This window comes from Zosterops lateralis (genome assembly GCF_965231275.1).
Source record: "Zosterops lateralis genome assembly, chromosome: 4".
Taxonomy (NCBI): Eukaryota; Metazoa; Chordata; class Aves; order Passeriformes; family Zosteropidae; genus Zosterops; species Zosterops lateralis.
In genome coordinates this window covers 22421650-22434678 of record NC_139765.1, presented here as the reverse complement: position 1 = coordinate 22434678, position 13029 = coordinate 22421650, and the positions used below count along the sequence as shown (strand labels likewise).

General features: G+C 46.9%; 1 protein-coding gene across 2 annotated transcripts; it reads left to right on the top strand.

Moving 5' to 3' along the window:
* The first annotated feature begins 5285 nt into the window (after nt 1–5285).
* EIF3D (eukaryotic translation initiation factor 3 subunit D) lies at nt 5286–12863 on the top strand. 2 transcript variants are annotated; one of them, XM_083858687.1, is made up of 15 exons: nt 5286–5390; nt 5688–5821; nt 6118–6163; nt 6544–6680; nt 6778–6863; nt 7357–7429; nt 7568–7680; nt 7889–8021; nt 8583–8730; nt 8965–9095; nt 9543–9628; nt 9854–9983; nt 10465–10607; nt 11421–11701; nt 12697–12863. In XM_083858687.1, the coding sequence occupies exons 2-15, from the start codon at nt 5699–5701 to the stop codon at nt 12708–12710; spliced, it is 1644 nt and encodes a 547-aa protein (XP_083714813.1). In that variant the 5' UTR covers nt 5286–5390; nt 5688–5698; the 3' UTR covers nt 12711–12863. The 2 variants fall into 2 exon arrangements, with proteins under 2 accessions (XP_083714813.1, XP_083714812.1); XM_083858686.1 differs by having other exon boundaries at nt 7565–7680.
* The last annotated feature ends 166 nt before the right edge of the window (nt 12864–13029 follow it).

Genomic DNA, 13029 nt, shown 5'->3' with positions numbered 1-13029 from the left:
GGCTTGGAGCCAGCTGGGACGCTGCTGCCACTAGCTGCTCTAATTGAGCTTTGTAGAATAAACTTGTGGAATTAGCCTGTTGGCTGCTGGGATAAAATCCAGCACTGAGTGCAGATCAAAGGAGACAGTCTTGCTGACAGTTTGAGGGGAGGCAGCAGGACCTGGGTTCCTTCCACAGGTCTGGAAAGGGCAGTGCTCAGCAGCCAAGCGTGACAATGCAGCATGACACATGCACTGCCTCTTTGGGAATTTGTGTGGTCCAGATCTTGATGGTAGCTACAGAAAACTTGGGAGGCAAAAACAGTCAAAATCAGGCAAGAGACAGGTAGCACTAATTCACAGAAAGACATTTTTTGGGTACACCAGAAGGTTGTGGCTTTTCCTGGTAACATGGACAGAGCAGACAGTGCAAGGTCAGGCTCTGAGCCCAGTCTACTGAAGCAGCATGGTTTAAGAAGGGTAAGTCTGCCCTTGCTCAGTTTCTGTCTGTCTGTGAGGACAAGACAGTCCAGCTCAGCAGCCAGGGAGAGCTCAGCACAGCAGGAGGAGGAAGAGGAGAAAAGTGAAAGCTATCTGCTACTGAAAATAATAAACTCAGCACATTCCTTGTCAGGACCTTACTGGACAGACATGGCTGGTCTGAACACACACAGCAAATCTGCCAGGTGTCACCTGCTCCCAGCCCTGCTAGATTGCACAGTAAATTAAAAATCATATTCAGTGCACGTACACAGTAACACTGTTTTATGGCCATTTTTCCAGAGTTCCTGATAATCCAATAAAGAATTTTCTTGGAAAGCCAATCAAGAATTTCCCTGACAAAGCTGGTGAGCAACCACCACACAAGGGGACAGGTTTAAAGTTCAGCAACCAGGACACCAGTGAAAGGAATGAAGTTCTTGGAAAGGAGGCCACGCATTGCAGCAAATCACCTGGCCTGAGAGAACAACAGACTGAGGAGGCAGATAAAAGTGCCACAGAAAAGATGGGATGCAAAGAGAGGGCCAGGGAAGGAAGGACGGTTTCCCAGCCTGTGAACATCGGCGCGGGGAATGAGCCAGTTCATACATGGCCAAAATTGATTACAACAAAAGCCCTGGAACCAGCAGTAAGTTTTGCTGCTTTAGAGATGATGACAATGACTGCAGAAGAGGAATCTGACCTGAGGAGGTATGTGTACATCAGGGTTCCCTGCAGTGGGAAGGTGTTAAGGCTGAAGACTATTTCCCTTGTTTTTTGGGTTTGTCAAGAAGCACAGGGCAGTGGAGATTAAGCATATGGCATAGGCATATGGTGTGTTTGGTCTTTAGTGAGGAAAAGGAGCCCAACTGTCTATTTTTGATGCATTTCTTATAAGAATGAGAAAAGGAACTACTGGAAAATAGTGTTTTAATGTGAACATTAGTCTTCCAATCCTCAGCTGCCTCTTTGATTGGAAGTACCATCATACAAGCTGGAAAGCAACCCATCTTAAGGTTTTCCAAAGCTTTTTCAAGGCAGAAGTGATCTGTTTTCTAGGAAAGGCCCCTAACGGGTTGGGTGCTTGAACTTGCTCTCCTTCACTTAGACCTAGCAAGCCCCTGGTAACACTGCTGTCTGTGTATCATCCTCTCTCAGCAGGAGTAGGCTGCTCAGCACAGTGCCAGCGCATGGGGCAGCATCTCTCCAACAAGCCTGATGGCAAAGGTTTTGGACTGGAACATCTAAGATGCTGGAATGAGCCCCTCTTTCATGGGCCTGCTAACACCAGCACAGAGCCCAAAGCCAGAGAAGTGGGAGAGAAGAATGGAGAAACAGATGGGAGCAATTTATCCTGGCTGTTTTCATGAGCATCTTCCAGGGAAGAGTGATTAATCTTATTAACTGATTAAATGACTAATTAACTGATGAACTGAAATTATGGATCGAGGATCAAATGATTGCATGGCAAGTGTATTTGGAGTACTTTTCCAGGAAGCAATGTATTTCATGTGCCTTTCATGAAAACCAGAGGCCAGGAGGGGAACTGTTTGCAGCAGCGTGTGGGGTCAGCAGGACAGGACCAGAGGCACACGGAGCTGCGGGGCCCCAGCATGACACAGGAGCTGCATTGTCTGGTGTGAAGTGGGAAGCAAGGCAGACCTGCCTGAAGAGGGACTACCAAGAAGCCAAAGGGGGACTCTTCATCAGGAACTGTACTGATAGGAAAAGGACTAATGGCTACAAATTGAAAGAGGGAAATTTAGGCTGGATATTAGGAATAAATTCCTTACTGTGAGGGTGATGAGACACTGGAACAGGTTGGCCAGGGATATTGTGGATGCCTCAACCTTGGCAGTGTTCAATAAGGTAGGATAAGACCCTGGGCAACCTGGTCCAGTGGGAGGTGTCCCTGCCCACAGCAGGGGTGGTTGGGACTAGAGGATCTTTAAGGTTCCTTCCAACCCTTAACATTCTATGATTCTAAATGTGGCAGAAAATCTCCCCTACTTAAGACTGGATTTTTTTTTCTTTTTCATAGAATTCTTCTTCTCCTTGCTAAGAAAATGGAAGATTAGATCCATGCTTGGGGGAGCATTTATCCCGCACCAGCCGCTCCCTATGCATGCCATCTCCTCCAACCCACACGTATATCCAACTGTGTTTCCAGAAAAGGAAATTTGATGGGCTGAGACCAAGGTGCATAGGATCTGCCATCTCTGGTACACAGCAGCAGCACTATGTTCTTTTGCATGCACCTCACTCGGGCTCCGGAGGGAAGAGAAAACTGTGGAAACCATGGGATTTTGTTTTATGTCTATTTCTCTTCATTCATTCCTAAGTCTATTTCTCTTTTCAGAACTTCTTCCTCTTTTCTTCACCATCTCCTAAGCTGTGAGTCCTCTGAGCCCACAGAGCCCATTGTCCATCCAGGGGAGATGAGGGACAGGAGTTGGCTGGGGGGTCACTTGGAGCTGGGATCCCACGGAGCCACTGCGAGCAACCAGCAAGGCAGGTCCAGCACTAATGATGTTTGTCTCCAAAAAGGCGGTTTAGGTGAGACAGTTACAAATTGTATTTTATAAACTGTATTTCTATAAGTGGATTTTTTTTGCTAGCGGGAAGAGGCACTTTAATAATCCCACTTCTGATTAATGGCAGGGTGTCTTGTGAAAGCAAAGACCGCTGCAGCTTCAGTTCTTTCTCGAGGAGGAATCACAAGTAGAAAATAAAGGAGAAAATGTACAACCTCTCTGCCTGGAAAATACTGATTGAGACTCTTCCTAGGTAAAAGATACTCAGTAAAATTCTCTAAAGAGTTTTTTAGCCTGTGAGCTGAAGAGATTTGTAAACCAGATCCTGCACTTTTTAGGGATAGAGAAAATTTCAATCACTCTGCCATGAGGACATTTGAGATTTAATGATTTATTGCCCTCACTCCCTGAGAAGAAATACTATCCCAAATACAAAGACAGGGACCCGAGGCACTTCCGTATTAAATCACTGGTTCATGGTCTCCTAGAGAGGCCGTAGGGCTGAATCCAACTTCTAGCCCTGAGTCTGCCTTCCAGCAGGTCCAGGGAAGCCATCAGGGACGATGAGAAAGCTTGAATACCACACTGTGAACACAGAAAGGGCAACTGCAATTCCCATTCTTTAACACATCTACTACTCTCAAAGTCAAATGATTTTTGTAACACCCTCTAAAAAGGTTGGTTGAATGATCATACAACTACAGCCTGATAAGTACCTGATTTTCCACAGAATCATTGCAGAATTTGGAATACATTTTTATTTTTAGAAGCTGTGTGTATGAGAAAATGAAGAGGCACGCCATTAAGTTATGTTTCCTGTCCTAGCATGTGACTTTATTTACGTATTTCTTGTTCAGATTCCTGTAAGTCTGTTCTCTATCAAAGTCATCTCTTAACCTGTTTTTATCTGGGAAAACAGGAATTTACCAACCAGACATCACAGTAACTCCATCATTGTAAAGCAAACTTTACCAGATAGAAACTACACATTAATAGTTGAAATCTGTATTTGACTATGCTGAGGATCAATATTCTTCCAATACATGATTTGTAAAGTAAGTTGAACTCAAGTTTTTCTAGAGGAGAAAAAAAAAAAAAAAAGGCAAGTCATTGACACCAAAATCATTCCCAATAGGCTTTTGCCTACCATAGGGCTGAATATTTCTGCCTAAGAGAAGTTCCACAGTTCCAGGAAGTTTAGCCATCATTAGCACTGGACATGCTTTCCAACCATTGTCTGAGTTGCTGTGCTCTGCTGAACTGTCAGCACACATAGAAAGCCAAGTTTTCTTCCTTTTTATGACATCTGGGTACAAAGTGAGTGGGTTTTGTCACATGTCACTCATAGCTTTTACACTTAAAAGCCAAGATCAAGCTTTTTAATCAAGAGTGCAAATTTACACTATCCTTAACATCGCTCTCCTTCCACTCCTGTATATTTTTCCTTATTAAGTGGCAATTAAGCAGGAATGAAATTCCTGTAAATGACAGTGTTGTCCCAAAATAGGTTCTTTCATCTGGTCTGCAAGAGGCCAAGCCACACACATAATCCAGATATTTGAGTTATTTACAGTTCTGCAAAGGTGCTGGATGGCAAATCTAAAACTACCAAAATTTTTCACTGTTTATATATTTATATATAAGGCATTAATGACTCTTGGCTACAAGTTACCAAGTACTCTTTTTAATTAGTCTTCTGTCTTCTGTTGGTTAATGAACTTCTCTCTGCTCATGCTCATTAATCTGCATGCTCAGTCTTTCTCTCCTTTTGAGTCGGTGGTTTCTTGGCTCAGTGGCCATGGTCTCCCCCTGCCAAATTACCTTTAACCCAGTTGCTGACCTGTCTTTATTTCTTCCTTATCTTGGGGGTTTTGCCAAATGTCTTCGTGGCCTGTAAAGTCCGTGTTCTTTGCATCTACTATCTGTGGTACATCCTTCTTCCCAAGTTTTGTTAAGCCCTCCCTGAGGTCACTGAAAAACGTTGATCCCTAAACCTTAACAAGGCAATTCTACTGCAAAGTAATTTCTAACACCTGGACTTGTATCACTTGGAGCTTGTTTGTTAGCTGCTTTTTCACAGATTAAACCTCTTTTCTTGTTGATCAGAGTTGAAACTACACAAAGATCAAACATCAAACAACGCCTTGTCTTAAAAAAATTATTTTATTAGTTGTCATTTTGCGACAACGCTGCCGCTTTACGGCAGCCGTGTTCGTTCGTCACTCTATCGGGTGGTTGGCGGTTCTTTTACGACAGGGCTCTACCGTCGCGCGGCGCTGACGCCAAGGGCGCGCCGGGGCTGCGCGCGGCCCTTTCCTCGCCCGCCGCCGCCGCCGGAGCCGCTCTCGGATCCGCCGCCGGATCCGCCGCCATCGGGGCCTCGCTGGAGCCGCGCAGGTGAGGGAGGCGCTGGGGCCGCCCGGGCCTCCCCGGAGCAGCTCGCCTGCCGCGCCGGCACCTCCCGCGCGTACCGAGACCCTGGGGCCCCGCCCTGCCGGTTCCGGTGGGATCGCGTCCCCGCGACCCGGCACGGGCAGCGCCCACTGGGACCCTTTCTTCCTCCGCGGGCCTGGTTGACGGAGGCGCCTTCCCTTCTCGGTGGCCTGAATCGAGGCAAGGCGTCAGGTCTCGGTGCCACACCGCGCGGCAGCTGAGGGTTTGAGGTGGTTTTTGGGTTTTTTTTTTCACCTTTAGAAAATTAAAAAATGGCGAAGTTTGTGGCACCCGTGATCCAGGACAACCCCTCCGGCTGGGGCCCGTGTGCTGTGCCCGAGCAGTTCAAGGACATGCCCTACCAGCCCTTCAGCAAAGGAGACCGGCTGGGCAAGGTACCTGTGCTGTGCTGGGCCATGAGCTCTGGGTGCCTTTGGCTCCCCTCCCCCGCGCACGCTGCCTGCGGTGTTCGCTTTTGTGACCATGGCTGCTCCTCTGGCACCCTTGGCAGTGTGTCTTAACACACTGAACACCTGATAGGTCTGGCAGGCAGAGATGGGAGTCAAAAGGATTAGACCTGGAGCATATGTCAGCGTTTGTTTCTGCTGCTGGGACTCCCGCGTGTGCAGAGTTAGAGGTGTGGGGGGAAATATGTTAATACTTACTTTTAACTGTTTGTGCTGGTTCTTAGGTGGCCGATTGGACAGGAGCCACGTATCAGGATAAAAGATACACAAGTACGTGTAGTCTGCTGGCTGTTGCTGGTCTTCATTTTCTGCAAAGTTTTCTTCAAGCGTTGTTCCTGTTTTCGTGTCTCACACCCAACCTGTAATTACCTGCACACCTCAGCAAGACAGGCAGCTTACTTTAGGAAGCGTGCTTTACCCTTGGGAGAGTTCTGTGGGGCCCTCTCTGTCCTTGGGGCTTTGGGTTTTTGTACTGCCTTATTACCCAGCCTTATAAGGGAGGTTTGAAGGGGGAGAATACATGCAGGTGTAAGGCAGGAGTTTCAGTTTAGACATCAGACTTGGGTATGGGGTGTTGAGGAGCGAAAGGGGCAAAGTGTCAGGGTGTTTTCTTAGAACCTTGGTGCTGAGATACTTTGTTTTATTTCCAGATAAGTACTCATCGCAGTTTGGTGGTGGAAGCCAATATGCCTATTTCCACGAGGAGGATGAGACCAGCTTCCAACTGGTGGACACAGCCCGGACGCAGAAAACAGCGTACCAGAGGAACCGCATGAGGTTTGCACAGGTAACGTGTTCTTGGAGACAGGATCCGAGGGGAGCTTCGGCAGCACAGGATTCTTTCCCAGTTAAAATGTCTGTTTTTCTTTCCATCATTCCTGCAGAGGAACCTTCGGAGAGACAAGGACCGTCGGAACATGCTGCAGTTCAGCATGCAGACACTGCCAAAGAGTGCCAAGCAGAAGGAGAGGTGAGGCTGCAGAGGCAAGCATACTGAGCTCAAGTTGGAGTGTGTGAACATACTGTTGATGAATTTGCATACTTACAGTAACAGAATCTGCTGGAGCAAACGGTCAGCAAAGAATTTCAGGATGTTTCTAGTCCAGTGTTCTGCTGGTGTCAGTAGTACTCCAAAGCATGGATTTCAAATGGCTGCCTAATTATTTAGGAGAACTTTTTAAATTGTGTTTAGAAAGTAAAGGTGGCATTCTAAAAAGAGAATATCCTTTCTGAAAACTGCTTTTCAGTCTTCAGGTAAAACTATATAAAGAGCTGCTCAGAGCAAAGAACAGAATTTTTAATGCCTCAGGCATCTTGGTCAACAGATGGCTCAACAAATGTTTCAGCAGCTCGGTTCCTGAAAGCACTGCTTCTCTGGTAGTAGTTTGGAAGTGGAGGAATGGTTGTGGCATATAGGAACCAAGAACTTCTCTTCATGGTTTTTGTCACATTTGTCATTTTAGAGATCGTTTGCGCTTACAAAAGAAGTTTCAGAAGCAGTTTGGAGTGAGGCAGAAATGGGACCAGAAATCACAGGTAGACAATCTGATGAGCATTGTGCCCCCTCTGATGGTTAGATTTCTCTGGCTGCGCTCACGGAGCAGCTGCTCTTGCACATATCCTGATGTGTCTCCCTTTCTCTCTGTACCTGTCCCGCCTCTGGCCGCACAGCAGAAACCTCGTGACTCCTCTGTTGAAGTTCGCAGCGATTGGGAGGTGAAGGAGGAGATGGATTTCCCTCGGTTGATGAAAATGCGCTATCTGGAGGTGTCAGAGCCACAGGACATGTGAGTTCCTAGAACAGCCCTTTGCTTGCTCCTTGAAATAACGAGTTTTTGGAAAGCAGGAGCTCAAGGGTCTCATGCCTGGTCCCAATGTTCTCAATTGAGGTACCAAGACCAGGGAGAGGTAGTGGAACGCACAGCAGGCCCTGTGTGGTTCATGGGTGTTTTTATCTGTAGGAGGGGTATCCAGATAGTCCTCTTACCTTTGCAGAGAGTGCTGTGGAGCCCTAGAGTACTATGACAAAGCCTTTGACCGCATTACAACAAGGAACGAGAAGCTCCTGAGAAGTATTAAGCGCATCTTCCATACCGTCACCACTACGGATGACCCAGTTATCCGAAAGGTATGGTCCAGTTTGTAGACCTCAGTGTGTGCTGTTGTTGGAGACCAGCTGTCATTGTCAGACCAAAGGGCAAAAGCAAGAAGCATTAGCTGGTACCAGTATTTTCTTAGGTGGAGGGCAGAGCTAGATTAATGCACAGTTAAGAACACTGGCCAAGGAAGAGCTATAATTCTGGAAGGGCAAGCAGACCAGTACTTGAGCTATGTTGGGACAAAAACTTAATGTTGGAGACCTGATCCTTGGGGCCTTGCTTTTGGAGAGGAAGGCTCAGACATTTCTCTCTTGAGACCTGACTGGGAATAAGAAACCATGCATTTTTCAAGAGAATTAAGGTTTTGTAGTAGTTTCTTATTTTCCCCTTGCGTGGGTGAGGGCCAGGATTGCTGGGTAGTACCTTAAGAGTTTGTCTGGCAGTCAACGTGGTACTTGCCAGTTCAACTTTCTCAGTCAGAACAGCAGAAGAAATCAGTGACCTGGTTTGTTAGCACTTCTCGTCCTGCCTAGAGAGAGGATATCTGTTCTAATTGCTGAAACAGTTTTCTCCTCCTCCTACATTCACAGCTGGCCAAGACACAAGGGAATGTGTTTGCCACAGATGCCATCCTGGCCACACTGATGAGCTGCACTCGTTCTGTCTATTCCTGGGACATCATTGTCCAGAGGGTTGGATCCAAGCTTTTCTTTGACAAGAGGGACAACTCAGATTTTGGTGAGGAAAAGTCCTGAAAGGAATTTCTCTTAAAGTAGCTAAAGGGTCTAATATTCTTCATGCTTATTTGTGTGTCCATGCTAAGCCCCCTGAACAAGCTGATTATGGCAGTACATGTGAGAGCTATGTGGGAAACTTCAGTAATGATCTGCTCTGATGTGGGACTGTAAATTCACTAAAGCTGACATACTTATACCCCCAAGTAAAACCACTTATGACTGGTTTTCTCTCCAGACCTCCTGACAGTGAGTGAAACAGCCAATGAACCACCACAGGAAGAGGGCAACTCCTTTAATTCTCCACGCAACCTGGCCATGGAAGCTACCTACATCAATCACAACTTCTCCCAGCAGTGTCTGAGAATGGTAAGGTGGAACAGTGATGAGTAGTGGGGTCTGTGTTTCAGAGAGTCTGAAGAAGAGACCTCATTAAGGCTGCTTTAATACAACACAGAAGCATTTTAATTGACAGTTGTGTTATACCAGTGGTCTTTCAGTTTTGAAAGAGGTGGGATTATTTCTGGTGAGCAGTGTGACTTTGTTGTAGAAAGGTTTTCACCTTGATTTCACTGAGAAGTCATCCTACTCCCATTGGTGATGCAGATAGGCTTAGTACACTTAATGAAGCCTAAGTGCCAGTACAAGTACTGCTTATAGTGCTGTGACTAATGTGGGCATGGGGCTGTCATCAGCTGTCGTAATGTTTTGGTCTGTCTCTTCATAAGGGAAATCAGCTACTGTTGCTATAAAAGAATTATTTTTTTAAATAAGGGAAAATTGTCTCCTAACATGCACTGCTGTTTTCATCTGCAGGGAAAGGAGAAATACAAGTTCCCCAACCCAAACCCCTTTGTGGAGGATGACATGGATAAAAATGAAGTAGCCTCTGTTGCATACAGGTAAGTTAGTATTTCTGGTGCCCGGGTTTGGCAGGGGGCAGGATGTCAGCATGATATGGAGGCAAAACGGGTTGGGAGTGTTATTGATAGAAGCTTTATCTTGAGAGGGATTCATGGATGACCTCACAGTGAAAAGATAAGAGGAGGAAAGGATTTTGCTGAATGTTTACATGGATCTGGAGGAGAACAAAGGTCAGAAATAACCAGCTGATTGCTTATTGGCAGATACCGAAGGTGGAAGCTGGGAGATGATATAGATCTCATTGTCCGCTGTGAACATGATGGAGTGATGACAGGAGCTAATGGAGAAGTGTCATTCATCAACATCAAAACACTGAACGAGTGGGATTCAAGGGTGAGGAGGAATAGGATCCCCAAGCTAGGTCTAACTGCTTCCCTGCTGGCTGACATGCCAGGTACAGCAGGAAAGATAAGACAAACATCTAGCGGTGTCCCTCCACGTGTTAGATTCCCTAAGGAGTATAACTTTGGTGGAGAAGCAGTGCTGATGGGATTCTCCCCTTAATGTGAAGTAGCTGGCTTTGAACCCTCTTTTCCCTGGGTGTTCAGCACAGTAGACAGTTTTTGTTCTTATGGTTCTCTTGAGAATTCTTCCCTCCCAAACTACCCTTTCTAACCAGTGCCACAAATGTTGAGTAATCCCAGCTGTTGGCATTTCTCTGTTCCTGGTGCAAGAGCTTTCCCTGTAGGCTGCAATTTACATTCCCTCATGTGGTACCATAGGGTAGACAACTTCCCTATGTGATGAGAATATGGCTGAAGAGATGGCTGCTGCTGGCTTGTCAGGCTGATCCTGGTTCTGGTTCTCTTCTCAGTATTGCAATGGAGTGGACTGGCGCCAGAAGCTAGATTCTCAGAGAGGGGCTGTGATTGCCACAGAGCTGAAGAACAACAGCTACAAATTGGCCCGCTGGACATGCTGTGCACTGCTGGCTGGATCAGAGTATCTTAAACTTGGGTAAGGGGGGGCGGTTCACACTGAATATCTTGCAGGTGCACTTCCCATTATTAAACTTGGTGTATGTCTGAGTAAAGCATCTACAGAACAAGTAATGCTAAAATCACCCAGTGTTAGAGTGGCCAACTAGTAGCCACTTCCACTAGAGTGGAAGGAAAGCTTGTTGTGAGTGTACCAGCCCTGGTGTAAGCTGCTTCCCCTCAGCATCCAGCTGTGACTGACCCCACACACTTGAGGGACAGGTGGCCTTGTGGGCTCTCAGCCTCTTTGCTGTGGTCACCAGCAAGGGAAGTAAATACAGTGACAATAAATTCAGTTTACAGTGGTTCCTATCAGGAATCTGAGATCCTTAGTGCCCTGTTACTGAGAAATTAGATGGTGGGTGAAGATATGGCCACAGCGTTTTTTAAACTGTCAGCTTAAAATCAGTTGGGTGCTGTAGGTAATGAACAAGAGGCTTTTGCTAAGTAATTTCTAGTGGTTCTGCAACCCTCAGTTCCATCTACAGACATGGAACTGATACTTTTCCATCTTTTTCATTCCAAACTTCCAGCTAATCGTGCTATTGCTTAATTTTACCTCTGGGGCTAATTCTTTATCTTTTGTACCTCTCCATCCGATTTGGGGATTTTCAGGTGTGTTACAAATTGACAGGTTGTAGCCAGATCCTCTTAGCTTTCAATGTCAGAGTATTAGGATTTTTCAGTCCAGAAAACAAAAATAAGATGATCACGCTGCTTTTCTTGCTGGTGTTCTTCTGCTCTCTGGGCTTAATCTCCTGATATCCCTCTGGTTACTTCTTGCCCCCCTAAGGTACGTATCCCGTTACCACGTGAAGGATTCTGCCCGCCACGTGATCCTGGGCACACAGCAGTTCAAGCCAAATGAATTTGCCAGCCAGATTAATCTGAGCATAGAGAATGCCTGGGGCATCCTACGATGCGTCATTGACATCTGCATGAAGCTGGATGAGGGGAAGTACCTCATCCTCAAGGACCCCAACAAGCAGGTGATCCGCATCTACAGTTTGCCTGATGGCACCTTCAGTTCTGATGAAGATGAGGAGGATGAGGAGGAAGAAGAGGAAGAGGAAGGTTTGTAGCATACATGTAGCTTTATGCTTTAAGTGATGTATTGGTCTGGATGAAAAGGGGGGATGAAGACCAGAGCTAAAGAGTCAGATCTGACCAGTGCAATGGCAGGAGAGGAACGTGGCTGGAGAATATGTGGTCCCAAGGATGAGACTCTGTTGGAGAGGTGTGGGTGACATTGGGACTACTCAGCTGGAAGAAAGAGGAGATTGAAAAATGCAGATAGTCTGCCTCTGTACAGATACTTGAGGATCTCCAGGAGTCAGGGGGAAGGTCCTAGATCCAGAGCACTGACTGGGAAAACAAAGCCTCCCAAGGAGCCTTCATTCAGCAGCCCCAAGGTCTGCAGGAGTGGGCAGATGCTAATTTGTTGGTACTGGAATATTTTCTGACTGCAGTTTTAGAAATAGCAGTAACTATAAGGTGACATATTTAAAACATGGTGACAGAGCTCATTTGAGGGAACATGGTGAAGGCTTTTCTAAAGTGACTCTTGAAGCTGAGCAATTGCTGGCTGTTCAGGATGGGAATTTTGGAGGTGCCCAGCGGACGACTGCTGCCTTCCCTTTGCTGCCTAACACCATCTTTGATCCCTTACATGGGATCTGTGTGTGCTCTCTTGACAGTGGGAAACCATTTATCCTAGAGCTCTTGCTTCTGTGATAGGAAGAATATCTCCCAGCTTATTTTTATTCTGTAAGCTTAACCCGGCTACTCCAGTTTTTGTTATGGAAATGTTAGTTAGGTTGCTGTGTAATTTTGTTCCAGAATGTAATTTGTGTAATTCCAAAAGTGTGTGTGATCTTGGCTGATGGGCAGGTTTATTGGGAAGCTGGGGGGAGGCGAGGAGACAGTTGCAGGTGGGATAATCTCCCGAAGTGACAGCCTTGGTTTTTTGTGTTCCTTGTGGCAATTCCTTGACAGCGAGGGTTTAATTTTGGGGTTTGGGTGTTTTTCTTTCCCCAGCTGCCTTCATTTCCATTTCTCTTCTTTTTCAGAGGAAGAGAGCTGAACCCTGCAACTAGCACTGAGGGGCTGCAGTGCCCAGGCAGCCCTGGTCTCGAGGGGGTGGTCTGTGGCTGCACCTTCGCCCCGACTGTGCTGCACATCCGTTGTAACCGGGGAAAAGCGGAATAAAGTTGATTTTGCCGCGTGCCGGCGCTAATTGTGTGCGTGTGCCTGGTTCGGGTGCCCCCCGCCCTGACGGTTCCGTCCCGCGCCTGCCCCTTTAAGCGCCGCCCGCCCCCGGACGCGTGGTGCGCGCGCCGCCATGGTGCCGGCGGCGGTGGCGGTGTCACGTGACGCGGGGAGCGCGCCGCCCCCCTCGTTCG

Excerpts from the sequence above, each read along its gene's own strand:
- EIF3D (XM_083858686.1), top strand. The coding sequence starts at position 5,699 with ATGGCGAAGTTTGTGGCACCCGTGATCCAGGACAACCCCTCCGGCTGG. Across the intron at positions 6,864-7,356 it reads AGTGCCAAGCAGAAGGAGAG|AGATCGTTTGCGCTTACAAA; the intron begins GTGAGGCTGCAG and ends TTGTCATTTTAG. Across the intron at positions 7,430-7,564 it reads AATGGGACCAGAAATCACAG|CAGAAACCTCGTGACTCCTC; the intron begins GTAGACAATCTG and ends CTGGCCGCACAG.